This window comes from Oreochromis niloticus, linkage group LG12 (genome assembly GCF_001858045.2).
Source record: "Oreochromis niloticus isolate F11D_XX linkage group LG12, O_niloticus_UMD_NMBU, whole genome shotgun sequence".
NCBI classification, from domain to species: Eukaryota; Metazoa; Chordata; class Actinopteri; order Cichliformes; family Cichlidae; genus Oreochromis; species Oreochromis niloticus.
The window spans coordinates 15,283,821-15,302,690 of NC_031977.2; the positions used below are offsets into that span (position 1 = coordinate 15,283,821).

The following is an 18,870-nucleotide window of genomic DNA, read 5'->3' on the forward strand; positions in this document are numbered from 1 at the left end:
GACCATGTGACGTGGTCTATAGATAATTTAAAATAGCAGAGTGATGAAGAAATGATCGAAGCCAGTTTAAAAACAAAAACAAATGTAGGTTTCCTTTGCAAAGCTTACTTTGCAGAACACATTCAGAAGGTGTTAAATGAGGAAAAATGGCTTTGTCTCGCACAGAAACATGTTGAACTTGTATGCATATTATAAGCTGCGCTCTCTTCACTTTACTTTCAAAAGTTTGCTGAGCAAACTTTTTCTGCCAACTCCTATACAGCTGAGGGAAATTCATCATTATCAGCTAGTGGATCAAAAATGGGGAGGGGGTGAAAATGACAGATACAGCAAAAGTAAAGAAGGGGAAGGTGGGTGGAGACGAAGTGGGACTGAGGATACAGGGAGATTGGAGGCAGACAATGAGCAATGGAGGAGAGTGTTACTGTGTGTGTGTGTGTGTGTGTGTGTGGGTGTAGTAAGTGTGTGTGTCACAGAGGGAGAGAAACGGGGAGAGGTCCTTGAAGTAGACCCTGGGAGTCGGGAACCAGCTGGACTCTGAGTACTTCCTGCTGATTCTGCCTGCCCTTCCGATCCCGTAATTCCTTACCTTATTTCTACAAACTTTTTTTGTCCTGACACTTTCTTTTTTTTCACCGTGTCTCTGTTACACAGTGTGTATCTATGTATCAGCTATCTTTCATCTTCTATCTTTGCACCCCATGTTCTAACTTAATGTCTCTTTGCGAAGTGGGTAAAATGGCACATCTAAGATCACTTTACTAAAAGAGCTACCGGAAATTGTCGCATGTTTTTGAGCTCTTCATCTCATGGCGATGACTTGATATGAAGATACTGTGATTGTGGCTTCAGTGCAGTTTGAAAAATAAAATACATATGTATAGATAAAGATATGGTTATATTTTTGTACCCATTCTTGAAACTGCAATCTCATTTCTTGAGAGAGGCAACATCCCAACAGGAGTCTAGCCATGAAACATCGTTAAATGGTGCAGGAAAAAAGAAAAGAAAAACTAAACTAAGCAATGTTAAATCAATATCACAGACATCTCAAATAGTTCAGTGACTTTTAAAGTAGCTCAGATGCTGTTAAGTAACTATGAGACATTACTGGCTAATGCACGTTTATGTAGCGTGTATAGGAAAAAGGATGCACAAGATTTAAGGACACGCCGGGCTTTAACATGTGTCTTTGATCACTCAGATTTAAAGATTTGTGCTGTGTGTATACAAATGTGTCCTAGAACAATCTGAATGATTATTTCAAATAAAACACTGTACATAAAAAAAAACAAAAAAAACTGAAATATACAAACCACAGCTTTAGGACTTTACATATAGCTGTTTTTTGTTTGTTTTTTTTGCACTGATCACTTTCATTAGTTATCCAAACAACTCAAAGATCAAAATTTCTGTCCTTGACTTTTTTGTGTGAATGATAAATTAAGAAAAAAAAAATCCAACTGTATAATATCCGTACATCTTGTCACACTGTTGTCATGAACACTGCTCTGTTCGTCTGACAGAGAGCAAAACACACAATGGCAGGCTAAAACAAAACAATGGACAGATGACACAGCTGTGTCACGCGTCATATTTAATTGCTTTAAAACGGCAGCTCTGAAACAAGGATGTCTTATTTCGTTAAATGCCCGTGTCCTCGACTTGTCTCACCTCATCTGTCTTCTTTGTCTCACTAGCATCTCAGGTGTGAGGGTGGAAAGTCTGAAGTGTTCTTTGTTCTTTTAATTTGTGGAAGAATAGGTACAGTAAGTGCATTGCTGCATCTGTATAGTCAAAAGAGATGTGATTGCTTATTTGCAAATAAATGAATAAAAAGAGTGTGGAAAGGAAACAGGATCACAAGAAAAACTTTACCCTGAATATTAAACTGCGATATTTACTACAACAGTATTTAAGTCAAGAAAAGTTTAGTCTGTGTGTTTATGATGTCTTTCTATTTGGTTGCAAAATTACTGCTCAGGCTGCTGTTTATGACAGCAAAACTGCTTTTAAGAACTTGGACCCCATCCTACTGTACACCCTCATGTAACAAGGTGTAACCATGCACACGCACACAGCACATACACAAAATGAAACCTTGCAAACACACGCTAACACAGCTCAGTTTGACCTCTTTGTGGCAGCAGCTAATGTGTTACAACTATTCTCTGGCCCATGGCCCCAATTTGCTATGCTTGACCACACTGGCTTCCACCTAGTGTATTACTCCCATAATTTAGCAAAACGCCACAAAAACTAAGACATCATACCCACTTAGCCGTTGTTAAGGCTTATTGTTTTCAAAAAATGTGTTTCACAACGAGAAGTTACTTGGCTGTGGGCTTCAGGGGACTCCCTCGCAAAAAACAAAATCATCATCTAGAGCTAAATGATTTTGATAGAAGCAGCAGATGTGATCAGTGAAATTGCAATGAATAATGACAGATAAATGGCGTGTTTACAAACTGGTCTCGTCCACCCACAATAAGAGGGGTGTAATCAAATCACAACAGTTTTTTGAGAAATGCTCCTTAAAGGCCATTTCTGTCTCAATCCAAAAACAATCACACCCTGGTGTAGCTGCTAAGATGCATGCAAGCCCTGAATGTTACTGACTTTGAACGCAAGAGCATCATAGTTCATTTCACAATGACTTCTTTTTGGTTTTGGGTCCAATTCAGTGTCACTTTGTGCACAAATGTATAGTGAATTTTGTCGCATATTTTTAAATTTTTTTTTGGCCTTATGTGTTTACCGTACTCCTTTCTAGAGCATGTCAGAGAGAGCACAAAGAAAGTTTTTCAACACTGAAAAATTCAGATGTACATATTTAACACGGTTTCTTTTTTTAAAATCTCCTTTAAAATAATATGAAAGCTAAAAACCTGGAAAAACATTATTACAATATTACAGACGCTGTTTGGATTCAATTATTAAATAATAATATTCATTTTATTTAATACAGATATTGGATATGTATTCCTGTTTGATTTTTTTTTATAATAACAGAAAAAATAGTACAATAAAAAAAGAAAACTGTTTGGGTTTTTATGTTAAATATAAAAAAAGAGAGGTGAAGTGTCAGTGGAACAATAAAAAACACACGACTCTAAGAAGAAAGACAGAAAGAACAGAAGGAGCAAAAGAGAGGAAGGCAGGGTCTTGAATTAATGCCAATCACTTCAAGGGACTAAAACCTGACCACTGAATTCTTTGAAACCTCACACACAGATAGAAGGAAAGAGTTCTGGTGAAGCAGCGAAACAGTCTGGGAGGTAAGAAGGAATTAAACTGATGAAGCAGTGAATGTGAAGTTATGAGGGGGAAAAACCGGTGGGGTGGAGTTATAGCCTCCACACCCAAATGACCTGTTTCCAAATAATTATGAAAGAAGAAGAAGAAGAAAAAAAATAGAGCAAGTCCCCAAGAACAAGACCAATTTTCACACTCTAGTGCACAAAGAGAAGTACCGACTCTAAGATGAGAGGGTTGGCAGTATTATACTGGCCCACTTAAATCTTAATGTGTTATTTGACTTGGCAAAGAAGTTGGTATGTCCCATTGAGTAGCGGAGAATCTTACCAGGGTTTGCCAAGTCCGCTGCAGCCTTACTGAACAGCTTTTGCCTTGGCTAGCCTGTAACCTTACAGGGTGGTTCCACCCTGTGGAAGAGTGGAAAAGGGTGTCGGATGATGAAATATAGACGCTAATGGTTAAAGTACAGCCTTTAATTTTAAAACTATCATTGTGAGCACTTACAAAATGAGTACAAACAAACTTGGGTTTTCTTTTTTAGGAGAGAGGAAAGAGTGAAACTACACACGTACCAGAAGTCCAAGTGACAGGAGTTCACATTGGCCTGCTATAATAAGGAAAAGGTATAATTTGACTTGAAGTAACGTAAATGCTTTTTTTGGTTTTCCTTATAAATGGTGGAAAATGAAAGCTGCAAGAACAATTTTGTGGTATACAGTGTACGCTGCTGTGAAACCAAAATAATGCAAATTTATTAGGCGAGTGGGAAAATCCAATAAAAACTCTCAGTGATTGGCTTAAGACAGAAAACTTATTATTCCACTTCTCTAAGACAATAAATCAGGAGTTATTATAGGGACTTGTCAAATGTAATGACTTATTTTGAACTCAAAAGCTATATATTCAACACGAAGCGTTGAAGTTGGACAGAGCTAATGCCGTATTTGGCTTACAGACGCACAAACAATAAACTGCTTCGGCTAAATAAAACAGGGCTTTACATTTGTGAGGCATGCTCCAATTGAAAATCCAATCGACGACATTTCATTTTGCAAAGTGCGGCTTACAAAACTCCTCTGTTCCCCGCTAACCCACATTTCATCGCAGCTTTCCATGAAATAAAAAAGTGGGATCATGTGTTGTTTCATTTGCAGCGTAGTTCAGCGTGAGGTCAGCAGCACCTAAAACACTCACTGTAAGGCCCACAATTAGACTTGACGTTCTGTGTTAATGGCCCTATTTGAGCAGAGTGTTTTCCGAGGATTCATGCCACTATGTTTGAGAGGTCCAGACGCATGGGAGGACAACCCTAAAAAAAGACCCATCCGTGGCTGCCAACATGATAAACCTGTAGGGAGGAGCCCAACACACCCAGCCCCCACGAAATTCATCCTCAAAAGCAAGTATTGCTCTTGCAAACTTACGGGAATTTGAAAGATAGGCCACACCGCACTATCTTCCCAGTGACCTACATTGGAGAAAATAACAGAGAGGTGAACTGTAGAGACAGAGAGAGATGTTGCGAGGAGGACAGGAAGAGAGGATGAGAAATTATGCCAAGATCTGAAGACGCATCTTTTAGAGAAAAATGTCTGACAGCATGCACGGGGTCAAGACCCGCAGCACTGGAGCTCAAGCAGCCATCTTGGCAGTCAGTCCTTTTTGGGATTGGTGGGGGCGAGTTAGCGGGGGGGTGTGGGGGTTTCAAGGTACATCAGTCTGCTGGGACTCACCATTTCCTCTTTCCCACTGCTGTAATAAAGAAGCTTCTATTTTTCTTTCATACAGTTTATCTTTGATCGGTAATTTATTACTCAGTTGACAAGAAACGTAAACATCCACATAATTTGGAGCAGAAATCATTACTTCCTGTAGTTATATTTACTACACTGTAAAATGTAATATTGTGTGTAATTAAAAATATTAAATAGGCTGAACTCAATTTTTATCAATTTGTTATTAGAACTCAATTTAAATAAGTTACCAGTACTTTTTATGCAAAAATGCTGATAAACTCGATTAATTTGAGTTGTCCTAACTTAGAAAAACTAAGTAAGCTGGAAGTTTTGCTTCTCAGGGCGGAAGGATGAAAGATGTGTTTTGAAAATGCCACGTGACTACCGTCCTCCTCCCTCCCGGATCAGTCCGCATTTTCATGGCGCCAGCATTTGTTATGGAATATATTGAGCAAACCTGGAGATATTATTGTTGTCATTGCTGTGGATCTTTACTGACTTGGTGAGTAAATGTTTACTCTTATTCAAACTGATTTTGTGGCTTCTCTTAGTTTAGCACCAGGTTTATAATCTTGCTAGCTAGTTAGTGTTAGCCTAGCGTTGCTGCTGCCGCTGTGCTCATGTTACTTAAAAATTAACACCACAGCCTTAAAAACCTTACATAAAACTATGTCGGTGAATTTTTTTGTTGATTGTTTGAAATAAATAAGTGAGATAAGAGCCCAGACAAAATTCTTTGGGAGGTGCAGCGTGGGTGTGGGGGGTGGATAACGGAGCTCTCCGAAAATGTGGAAGCACTTTTGCAAATATGTGATATTTTGATAAATTAAGTAGATATTTGAGCATTACTCAGCTACATTCTCGCCTGAAAATATCTTAAAAGGTTATTTTGTGACCCAGAAAGGGTAGTCTGGGGAAAAGGAGGATCGCACTTGTCGGCCACGGTTGTCGGAGCCTGTGCGCACTTGTAAGCGCGGCAATGGCGGAGGAGCACCGCTGAAAAACTTATTACTTTTTCTGGGTCACAAAATAAACTTTTAAGATATTTTCAGGCGAAAATGTAGCTGTGTGAATTTCAAATATCTGCTCGATTTATCAAGACATCACATATTTGCAAAAATGCTCCGACGTTTTCGGAGACGTCTATTTTTTCATGCTTTGTGGCAGCTTTAGAACATCTGTGGCATCTATTAATGTCAAATCTAGCCTTTATTTAACAACATAAGCGAACTCTATGTTACAATGATTGCACAGCCATTAAGGATCAAATCAGTTTCTGAAAAATGTTCTGTTTTTTCTCCCTCTGCTTGCTTCTTACTGTCTTTGAGGCTCGGGACCAGCACTCCTGCTGTTGGACAGAAAGACATCAGTAAGTATTTTGGTTTTCCAATATATTAGCAACTGTCAGTGACACTTATATTAATCAGGCTGAACTTTAATCATACTTTAGATCAGCCTGTTTTACTTATTGTTTTATTTGTGCTTTGGTTTGGGGAAGTTGTTTCTTTACTGATCTTTTCCTGTCTTCTGTTATTAGACTTGAGATATGACTCCACTATGCTGTTGCTGGTGACCACCGTTAATTCTACAAGACATGCTGTGTAAGTAAACAAACAACAACAGTTTGGTCTGCATTTCTTGAAAGATCACATCCCCCAAACTTAGTTTAGAGGGTCTACACTGTACACTGAAGTCTGCAAGTTTTCTAACAGCAAAATTTGTTTTGTGCCCAAATCATTTTGCACATCATTAGAATGAAAGTTATTGCCCATGTTTGCATAGCCCTTTTTAAAATTATTCTTTCATGACAATATTGTGTGTTGCGTGGTGGTCACGGCTATCCAGACTGAAAATTTGGGACATTGAATGTCACCTCTCCGGCGGGGAGGGAGCCTGAGATTGTCTAAATTGGAGTCTGTTTTATACCAAATGCAGAAAAAATGTTTTAAGAAAGCAATTAAGTTCATGTTCCAAAAAATATGATTGTTTGCTTGCAGGACACCAGGAGAGATGAGTCCTCCATCACAGATGGTGTGGTCAGTGAAGATGGTCACCTGCAGGTTCAAGCTTCATTGCATCTCCAACCCACATCCACTGCAACTGTACTTAAGGGAAGTTAAAGACTTTCTTCTGCACTTACATTTGGATCACCTCGATCCATGACAGTCATTCAGGCAGTAATGCCTGGACTGGAAACAAGCCATCCTTAAAATATTACAACATTCCAGCTCATGTGTTGAAATGAAAAACGAATGTGTTGTTTAAATTAGAGACTGCACTTGTGACAGAACAATAAATATTTTATGTTGATTATATAAATAATGTAAGTACAAAACAAACTTGTGGTAGGCCTAAACTTATTTTCAGAATAATTACATCTAAGACTTTGTTTCGTTGTAAGATTATAACAGTGATGGCAATATCATTTTTATTCAGCAGAACAGTGTCCAGTATGTTGGCTGTTGTACTTTGTTGTGTTTGAAAATAAAAGTTGTGCTCATTTTAACATCATTACAAAAGTGTTGTTAATTATTTTTAATGATATTCATGGTACCACAAATTGTTTTTTTCATTTAGTTGAACTTGAAATGTTTGTCAGTAGGTAAACAATTAGTATTGTCAGAAAGTCAGAAATATCAAGTTATTCTTAATACTGCAGACTTGCAATGTATAAGTTGTCCTAACAGTCATCCTAAGTAAGCTTTACTTAGTTTTTTTGAGGCAACGAGTTTCCATAATTTTTTTGAGTTCTGGGAACTAACACGGCTGTGTACATTTTGAGTACAGTGTACTCAAAATGAGTAAGTTGCCCTAACTTGGTCATCTTACGTAAACTTGATCCAATTTTTTTGAGTTCTGGGAACAAATGAGCTTGTACAGAGTACTCAAAATAAATACGTTGTCCTAACTTAGTCATTTTTAGCTAAGCTTTACTCAATTTTTTTGAGGCAACGAGTTTCCATAATTTTTTTGAGTTCTGGGAACTAATTAGATTTTACAGTGTATGAGGACAATGATACTCAGAAGGGGATCGGTAATCAAGGCATCTGATGGTGTAAGCTGTTCCCCCACGGGGACAGTGACTTTCTCTCTCTTCCTTCCTGTTCTTGTGAATATCTCAACCTTGGATTCAGTCATTTCCAATAAACAAGAGAATTCAAATAATCATTGTGACATATTTCACTCGCTCCCTTTGTCTCCTTTTCTCTCTCTCACATGATCGCACACAGCGCACTCCCCCCTCTACAGGGCCTCCTACATGGGAAAAGTAGACAGGGCATGAAAGGTACACAGTGTTGATCCAGACGATAAGCTGACCAACTGGGTTCATTTATCAAGGAAAATCGGTGCTCAATGTGATCCTGGTGTGGGATGCAAAGCCTTATGACAACTCCATCCCATCCACAGCTCTGAGCTTGTTGTTGTGGTTGCCTTGCAGAAACCCTTGAAGTGTTATTACAGATCTTTTCTGCCATAAAACAGAACATTAGTTAAAACAAATATTTAAATCTGGGTAAGAAGGACACAAGGGAGACAGTCTGAATGATGTATGCCAGATTAAACTCTGCCTAGAAAGACGGAGGAATGACCTTAACTGTCTTTATGCTGCAAAACCCGGTTATATGTGATATATTAAGAAAACTGCAGGCAGATTAGAGAGACACAGATACAGTAAGTAAAACTCATCTGGTATGACTTTCTGTGCAAACTGAAACCCAATACATACATATCAGATCTGAATACTGTGCAGCGATAATAGCTGAATATTCATTTTAGAGCGAGCGGAAGACAAACATTCCTGTCCTTAATGACATCTCCTGGGAGGAAGTTCATTACACAAGGTTGTTACGCAACAAAACTCTGTCACTTTGAGAGGTCAAAGGAGGTTCACATTGCTAACATTAGCGCAAAACCCAGTGGCAACTAGGTTAGTGACACTCCCTGCATAAAAGAGGCTCTTTAAAAGAACTGGGATACAAGTAACATCAGTTCTCCAGGTAGACATGATAAGACTTCACTTTTGTGACCTACTTTGTGTGAGACTGCAAAAAGAACATCATATAAAAGGTATGGATATTGTCTAGCTCACAAAACCAGACATTAGAAGTGGAAACCTTTTGAGTATAATCAGTCCACTAGGGGTGTCACACAATATTCTAAATCCGAGTGTGTAACCAAATACTATTTTTAAAATAAGCAGACATTTGATTTGGATCTTATGCATGCTTGAATGGTTTACTTCTGTGTTAGCTTTCTTGAACAAATAATTAAATGTCATTTTTGGCCAATCCTGAAAACATAACCATCAACCACATGTTGCTTTTTTGTACTAAACCTCAGGCATTTTTGAGCAATCCCACAGTGGTGTTTGAAGCACCAGCAGGGCCTCAGAGCGAGATACGTGTCTAAGATGATGTTGATCTACAAGATACCCGGGCAGAAAACATTGCTCTTTGGAAAACAGGTTAAAAATCCTGTCTATTCAGACTTCTACTCCCTCTGAAACTGTGCCCTTGTTTTTTTCCTTTGGAAGTAACATTAAAGTCTGTTGTCATTATTTAGGGTACCCGAATGTAGGCAAGGTAGCAGTCAGTTTACCTGTGATGTGTTGATCAGATCTCTTTTTAAGTTGTTCAGATATTCTAACAATGTGAATTAAAGCGATAAAATTTAAAGGATTTAACCAAAGAACCATAGCTTTTCAAATTTCAAATTTTCATGATTTTGTTTTATATCACTATTGAGTGTTAATAAATAATTATCAGGATGGTGTAAAATGTAAAGTGCAGTATATGGCAACATTGTTACTTCACAGAACATCCAATGTGTCTTCTTTTTCTTCTTCTTCTTCATTATCATTACTATCATCATCTTGCTCTGTTCATCGGTCCGTCCCTTGAACCTAGAGCTACCATGAGGGTGTGACGGTTCACATCCTGTCACTATAAGCAGTGTCAAGGAGAACAATCTTCAAGCTCTTCTATTATTAATTTCTTAACCATAAACCTCTTCACGAGAGATTTTATTGGCACAGTGCTCCATCTTTTTCTTGACTGAAAGAAAAAAAGAGCAACTATCATCACTAATACTGTTGTCGTTCATGTCCCACATTTTCTCAATTATAATTCTTTGTCTTTATATTTGGAAAGTTTTTCGATAACTTTCAGAGAGACATTTCTTCAGTGGGGACAGCAGTGAGCACATAAGTCCCCCGTTGTCCTTCTCTACTGAATCACACTAGCCTCGTCGCGTTCACTTACCGCTGATGCGTTCATAACATTACTATGTGTCTTGGATGTTGTAATATTTGCATGCTGCCCAACGGAGGTATGCTGCAGCTTTATTGTGCCTTGTATGTATTCTGTTTTGATTAATTCTGAGCGCCCGCAGAGTAGATGGTGTAGTCTCTCTTCTTAGTGTTGAGCAGCAATAGTAATAATAATACTAATAATAATAATAATGATAATAATAAAAACAATAACAAGAAGAAGGTAAAGACGAAGAGTTTGGTGAGTCTGTATGGAATAATATACAGCAACAATGAGCCGGAAATTCTGATAGTCGTTGAATCATCCCACATAGTAACAGCCAGGTGTACATGTCCTCATGGAAGGTGAGGTTGACTGTAAGTGTGTGTGTGTGTGTGTGTGTGTGTGTGTGTGTGTGTGTGTGTGTGTGTGTGTGTGTGTGTGTGTCTGGGAAAACATTGTAGATGCAGTTGCTCACTGTTCTGTGCACAGATGGATGATTGATGTCCATGCAGGCCTACATTTTTGAGTGGATTGGAGTCACAGCACATGAGCAAACACAAGATGGGAGACAGTGGAACTCTTGACTACAAAGACTAGCAAGAGTCTCTGTACCACAAACACACACTGCAGAAACTCAAACTCACACACCACACCCATAGATCCACTTCCCCACCTCCACTGCTTGAAGATCTACCTGCCAGCTGCTGCCAGTCGCAGGGAAAGATGGGCTTTGTTGGTTTTGTGAAGCCCACCGACAAGACCCCCCTGGAGACTGCAGGTCTCCAGCAGCACAAGCCTCAGCCTTATCCACTCCGCCGCACAGGCAATCTGTTTTCTATATTACCAGCCTGTATCACTGTACTATGCACTATAGAACAGCAATTGAGCAGGAAATTAAGTTAGGGGATCGGTATTTGGCGGAGGAGAACGAGCTGGTGTGGTCTTCTCTCTCCACATACAAGGATCATTAAATATCACATGAGTTTTTTGATAAATTTCCTCTTCTCCTCTATCTGCTGTTCCCATCAACTTACTCCCCTCTTCCCCCTCTCTCTTTTTCTCTGTCTCTTTTCTTTCTTCTTCAATTTCCCTATCATCATCTACCAGTTTCTCTCTCGTCTAGCTGTATTTGTAGAGTGTATGAACCAAAACATCCTAATGGATGTTTAAACAGCTTGAGATGTGTCAGCCTGGGAACTACCTCCCTGTGACAGGGAGCTCTGGCAGGGAATTGAAACCATTACAAGGGGAAAATAGGGGACATATTTCTTTCTTGTCCTTTTTGTTTATTTCTCTTCCTCTCTCTGGATCCTTTTCTGTCACCCCCCTCGCTTCTCTGTCTATTTTCTCACATTATTTCTCTGTACAAACAAACGGAGGACAGACTCTAAGCATTTGTGGATTCCAAATTGGGGCAGTCTTTTTTTTTGCTTTGATTACTTTCCTCCCCTTGTTTCCATATGTCCTCTCCCACCTAAGTCTTAAATGAGTGACCGTGTGATTATGTGTAAGCATAAGTAGTGAGTGAGGGAAAGAAGGACAAAGTGAGAGCAAGCTAGGTCAGTGCGCTACTGTTCATAATAGTAGTACTTACACTGGAGCACTGCCAGCACACATACAAAAACCATCTCAGCGCTCTGACGTGAAGCAGTGGTTTTATTTTTTTTTTTAGCACAAAAAGGACTTTTTTGTTTCTTTTATTAACTTCTTAATCATAAACCTCATTATCAAACTAATAATTAACTTATATTTCAGATTACTTTTAGGTTAATTTTGGGTATTCAAATGCCCCAGATCTCTAATATTAATGAAATGTATATTCATAGAAGACATTGATTCCATTATCTCTTCTTCACACTTTAGGGAAAATCCTTATTTGGTAAGATAGAGTGGACCTGAATGGACTACATTTATACGATTTCCTAAAGCTTTCGAGCAAATGTTTAACTACCACACAAATTTGCCTAAAAATATTTTCTTCTGAATAGCTTAATATCTAATGAGGCTTTACAAAATAAAGACGTTTTTTAGTCGTGACTCATGGAAACAGTTATCCCCTGTCGCTGATTGACATGTTGAGTTTCTTCTTCAGAGCAATGTTTTTGCCTGAAACTGAAAGCAGACACTGCTTTTATTACATCCATCCAGACAGACAGACAGCAGACACAGAAGCTCACTCACAAGGACAATGAGCTCCCCTGCAACAATTTAAGGTCAATCAGTAGCGCTGACAGCTAAATTAACAAGTGCTACAGGCACCATTACATTAGACCCCTGATTGTGTAACAATAAATATATCAATACTCTGTCTCACAGACAAACTAATATCTACAAATAAGCAAATCAAACGGAAAAAAAAAATATTACTCTGGAGATAGGTTTACAACCAACACTGGCTACACAGAACATACACGTTACTCGAGACCTGTGTATCGGTCAGGTTAGTGGGAGGCAGTCGGAGAGATAAGGAGCCAAACAGGTCTAAATCCCTCCTGAAGCTGACTTGATGGACAGACAGGCCACCATTAACAATGCGGTAGCTTGTGAGAGCAGCAGCTGATGGAAAGATACCCTGGCATTTGCTGTGTTAAGAAGTGGCCCTTAAAGATTTCACACTTCCAATTTCTTTGAATTATCTGCCATCTCCAGCCTGTCACTCAGCCTGACAATCTCAGATTTTTGCTCACTGAGGCACCGGGCTGGTTATTGACAAAGCAATCCACAGTGATACAGCAAAACCTGATAAAACATTAGTCAAACGACACAACGTACAAATCTAGACGCACCTCACACACGGAAAGGCGCACACACTCTTTGTTTTCCCTTTTTCAGCTGAGCACAGCTTTAGTACAATAAGGAGTAAGGATTGTCCAGAATTATATTTAAGAGTTTGACCAATAGAGAGTGGCACAGATACAAAGAAATACAGATATTGAAATATGTCATCTAATATCCTTGATATATGTATATACGGTGAATATGATTAATAGAAAAGGAAAATGATGAGGTTGTAGGTATTTCTGCAGTGAAGACAATAGTGCACGGCTCTTCAACACAGTCACAGATGAAGTCATAGTGGCTTTGCTGAGCAAACTATATAGCAACACAAGCATTAACCCAAGCACTTTGGTCTGTATCATCCTCCGCTTTTTTTCTTTTGTGATATTGATACACCAGTGATGCCAACATATCAGGTTTATCTTTGTCTTTTGTGTAAAAGCATAAATCTGCGATTTGCTGTCACATGAAACTTGGTTAAACGTCCATTATACATCACAATTAGCAACATTATAGCTGACACAGCAGAAAGGATTCGCTATAGTCCACTTATGAGGCAGTGATGACAGCCAATGCTGTTACGAGACAGAACAGACCGCTTATCAGATCTTTGCTGGTTTTGATTCGCTCGCTGATTCAGACAGGCCATGATAGAAATATCACAACATCCCCATTACCCTCAGCATTCAGTACATAGTGCACAGCCTGTGCTTTCTATGAATTATTAAAAGCAGACAGATTATGCTGCAAGGCTGCACGGCTGCTAGTCTAGAGGCAGGTTACAGATGCTGCTGAGTAAAACAGTAACATCAGAAGTGCGTTTGTTCTTTTTTAAAGAAGGGGCTTTGTTCTCTTCTTTGTCAGATTAGGGGCGCTTCGATAGGTTTCAGCGTATGGGTTTAAAAAAAAAGGAGGAGGAAATATTTGGTGGGGTTTGGACAAGTTGGATGCTTGTGGACATTTGTGAGTGTGTATGGCACAAGATGAAGAGGGGGTGAAGGGCACAGTGTCAGGGCTTGTCTGACATGTGGCCTGGTGGGCTGGCTGGATGGTTGGTTTGCTGTCTAGATGGCTGGTTGGGTACAGCCCAGCTCAAGCCTGGCAACTCTCTCTCTCTCGCTCTCTCTCTCCCTGGAGTGACGGGCTGAGACATTAAGACAGGCATTTTAATTAACTGTGCCACTCTTCCACCTGCTGCCCTCAATATGCTCCGGCCCTGGCAAGCTGTTTCTCATACCACTGACTCCCTTGCACTCCTTTTGTTCCATCTTCCCCATCTCTCTACTTTTCGACTTCCTCCTCTTCTTTCTCTCACTTTCTTTCCAATTTTCAAATCTGACCCCTCATTACTTCGACTTTTCTCTCTCCCAAAGCCCTCTTTCCTATTCGTTGTGTATCCCTCTGCTGTTTGACCCTAATAAATGAAAACTCATACCAATAGATAAGGCGATTCCATCAGGCTCAAATGACAGAGTTAGCCAATTTCTTTTTCTTTTTTTTAACTTGGAGAGAATTAATTCCTACATGTGTCCTGTTCTACTGGCCATCTAACTACGCCCTCTCAACCATCCAACACAGATACACGAACACACACTCGCGCACACACACATTGTACACACTCATGCTCTTCAAATCTATCTGGTAATTCAGTTCTGCCCGACACTCATCAGGCTATTCATTAAGGTCTGATTGGAGATGGATATTTCTTTTTCCTCCTGACAGAATGGAACTAGGGATCAAACTGGGGACATTACAGGATTTGGAAGAGGGACTGCAACACACAGCCATCTGAGTGTGTTTTTTTTTTTAACTTGGTCAATCAGTGTGAATGTGAGCTCATAAATGTTTGTATTAATATGTGTAAATGTATGCCTGGCGGTTTAAGAATCTCATTTGGTGCCGTGACTCCTATAGTTTAATCATTTAGATCATAAATTGAGAATTAATTCAAACAGAACGGAGCAACAAATGATCCACTTTTAGCACTCTACTTAAATTGTATTACACTTTTAATGGGGTTAATAATAGACGGCATTAACAACACAGGAAAACGGCACTACAAAGTGTTGTATTAAAAGGATTAATGTTCTCCCTTCAGAATTGAAGCCAGGTCTTGGAGATACAGCTAAAACTAACAAATGGCCCAGCTCGGGCTCCATGATGGGGCCTCAGTTGCAGTCATACTACAGTAAGAAGACAGCAACTGGGGCCAATATATCAGCCTGGCAGACACGGCGCATTCATCTGCCGTGTGGGGAGAAGTGACTTTGAAGTTCTCCGCGGTGAGGTGAAAGAGCAGCTGTGGCCTCAACCTCTGTGTTTATGTAGCCGCTCAAGCCCTGGGAGAGCTCTTAATGAACGATGTGGATAAATGGACACCACAGCTAAAAGCACACACTCAAATGTCTGTGTGCGGGCTAAGACACTAAGGCACTGATTTATTAGCCAAACATCGGTATTGGCCAGTATTCTCCATGATGATCGCTATCAGCTTATCTGAAAATGAGTTGATGCTCACCAGAGGCTGTTTGTCTGTTGTTTCCCATTACGTTAGCAGTATTACACATGGGATCGAGTATCAAAAAGTCGTACACATTTGAACTTATGAAGTTGTGATGAAAGGCTGAAGAGTTCTAGGTCTCAGTGGCACAAAATGGGAAATAAATAATGAAAATATGCAACAAAAGACTCGTATAAGCATTCCTTTAGGTCAGATCGTTATTTAAATTTTTATCAGAACTGCATGTAGAATTTCAGCGTATCCCTTATAATGTCATAGAGGCCATCCACACTGTTAACTTATATGTCCACATGTGCTTTGAACTGAAATATGCATCAACAGCTGGCAGGTGACGGTATGTTTGTAATAGCCTTCAAACATAAGCAGAGACAAACCTGTTAGAAGAAGGCTGTGCCAACATCCGCCGGCAATGTCTTTCACTGGTGATTCCGGTAGCGTCACTTCCTCTGGGGACAGGATGTTTCCCTTTGTGCTTCCACATGCCCGTCCACATCCCCACTGAAACAATTTTCCATCACCTGCATCATCAGTTCGTAAATTGAGTTTAATTAGTAAAACAATTACACTTCCAATTTAAGCCAATAAGTATTTGTGGTCAATTATTAATGAAATGAATGCAGTTTAAGTAATGATTTGTAAGTTCCCCCCAAAAAGGTTCAAACTTTTGAATACTCAGGTCCTTTCATCTTATACAACAGATATGAGGTACTAAGTGATAGAACATGTACTGAACCCTGTACGGTTCCTCCATTAAAAGCAAAGCACCCCACCGGAGGGGCCTCCGACCCCCTGCAGCTCATTTTGCATCTCTCTGCAGCACTCATCTCGGAGCATGTTGTCCTTGTTGTGCGGCTGCTGCGTGGGGGTCTCTAGAGATAAATTATGGATGCAACGCAAAAGCTGTAAAATTTGTTGTATCTTCTATTATCTTCATGTTAAAGGCCACAAAAGCTCTTCAGTGAAGTCAGCCATTAAGAAATGACAGGTATTGCTATCAGGCTTCTTTATAGGCTATTACCTGCAATGACAGCAGCTGCTGCTGCACCACTGTACGGCCTATCACATTATTTGCAGCTAAAGTCAGCTACTGTGTCATTTTGCCTCATTTTCTTGACAGTGCTATCATAAATCCATTGGGCTGCAGGGGAAACTGTCGACTACCCCGATTATCTTCATAGCCTGAATGAATTCTGAAATGTATGTAACAGGCAATGACTGCTATGGATCAGGAGCCAGGGCCATATTCTCGCTAACTCTCTCTCTCCCTCTCTCCCACCACCACCCGAGCCCCCTCCTTCTGTGTAACGCTCTCAGGTGATGTGCTGATGGAGGGCTCAAGTACTTTGACTAAAAGAAGCCAACTCTGAACCGCAATGACAGCTGATGACAACATTGTTAGCCACAAATTGAAAAATATCAAACAAATCTAAATTCTAAGTGGTCACCAATAGGATCCTCCTATGCATTTTGATGGGCAAACTAGGGTCCAGTTCACACATGAAAAATTCAGTCCATTTTTTAAAAACTTAAATATTTTCAATCGTTATTTATTCATTTATAACATTACGGTGATTTAATGTCATGTAACCCAAGCAGACATACACAGTGCATTACAGTACCTGTCAGTGCAAGATTATGGTTTGCCCCACAGGTGACCTTTGACACATGGTCCACACGCTCCACAAAGCGGGGAACAACCGCATTTTCATTAGAGCCGCTGCCAATTTGTCCATAATCATTTTGGCTGTAGGGTGAAAAGCATAAACACGTAATTAGGAATATAATTAATTACCTGCAGGCATCATCTCTTTTATCACATTTTAAACTCCGTAGAACACAATTTCAAAGCATGGAAATATAGTACATCTTTCAATTTCTATAGGGTAAAAAAAAAAAAAAAAATTAATGAAAGCATAGCAGCAAGCAGGTTCCACTGGGGACTGTGCAACATATGTGTTGCCTCCCATTTCTATGGATCCTCTTTGTGACAATAACGAGACACAGCCCTATCAGAAGTGAAACACCTCACTAACTAATTAGACTCTCAGGCTGCAGTCTGACAAAATAAAAAAGAGAAAAGTGCTTGAAGGGAGACTTGCTCTCCCGCAATTTGCATCTGCCACTTTTTACTGCATCTGTTCCAAGTGCCATTCAACGTTCTCTTCCTCCTTTTGTTGGAAAGTGTTGAGCCCCAACTATTTAAGCTCACCTCCTACCTACCCGGAGCTTTGTTCCTGCTCCTTTGCAGACCAGTAATGAGCCAACCGCCACAAAACTGCTAGGAAATTAATGACTCATTACGGACGGGGCCTAGACCGCTCCACAGCCTCTTGCCTCTTTTCCCCCGCTCCACCCACATGCCCGCATGTAATCCTCTGTCTCTCCCCCCTTTTCTCTCTCTTACCCTCATCCCTTCAACCCATACAGAAAGACCTCAACACCTCCCTATCAATTAGAGCCTATTACAGGGCTCCCATGCTAGCAGGGTAAAGAAAGACGGCCTTCACAGCTCAAGAGTGTGTGCAGGAGAGATTGGGAGAGTTGAATGAGGAGCCTTAAGGTGCTCCTTTCACACCCTTGCCCTTATCCATTATCCCAGCGTGTAAAGCCCCCTTGGAGAAACGTGTAGCCCCAAAAAGACTTGGGGATGAAAATAAGTCAAGGGAGGGATTCTTGGTCACACCTTTTCCCTTTTCCGTCTCCTTCAGTGTCAAATTATATCATAACTAGTCCTCAAGCAAAGCAACATGGTCACTGTGCTCCTCCTTTAAATGGAGTGTTAGAAAAAGATGGTGAGCTCTGAATGGCACGTATTAATCATACCATCTGTGTCTGTATTGATAGACAGACCAGCTGAGACAGATATTTAGCAGATGAAGCAAATGGCGGACAAGCACGTACACATGAAAATTCATGTGGTTATTGATTTCTTTTAGTTTCACTCTTTCTATCCTCCATTGCATTCCACTAGGTGATAACTACTTATTCATGGGATTGTTGGTCTTTGTTCAGAGGGACAAAAAAAATATGATTCTACTTCTCTAGCATTTTAGAATATCTTTTCTCTTTTTCTGCACGATAGAATATGTATCAGCTTTTCATTCAAGCATTCTGTGCTCACTGGTTTTTTTGAAGCTAAGGTGCATTTCAAGGCAATCCCTCTGAGAGTGAATGGGTGAGATCACATGGGCTTGAGGTGGTTTAGAATGGCAAATCCTGCTGAAAGTGTCATTTCCAGTCAGAGACATCAATTTGGTGTGTGAAACAGGGGCCCAGGAGAGCCCGATAGCCTGCGAGATTCCTGAAAAGAGCAAAGGGGCCTGGG

The 18,870-nt window shown here is 40.0% G+C and overlaps 1 protein-coding gene across 3 annotated transcripts in view; it reads right to left on the minus strand.

Moving 5' to 3' along the window:
* LOC102076433 (PH, RCC1 and FYVE domains-containing protein 1) overlaps positions 1–18,870 on the minus strand; it is a 301,646-nt gene that overhangs the window by 170,794 nt on the left and 111,982 nt on the right. For all 3 annotated transcript variants that reach the window (XR_003222400.1, XM_025911970.1, XM_005457517.4), the window contains exons 6-7: positions 17,165–17,289; positions 15,920–16,063 (exon numbers count right to left, since the gene is read on the minus strand). Coding sequence is in view for 2 of the 3 variants with exons in the window: in XM_025911970.1 (XP_025767755.1) it covers positions 15,920–16,063; positions 17,165–17,289 (269 nt within the window). In the remaining variant the exon portion in view is untranslated. The remainder of the gene's footprint in view (positions 1–15,919; positions 16,064–17,164; positions 17,290–18,870) is intronic.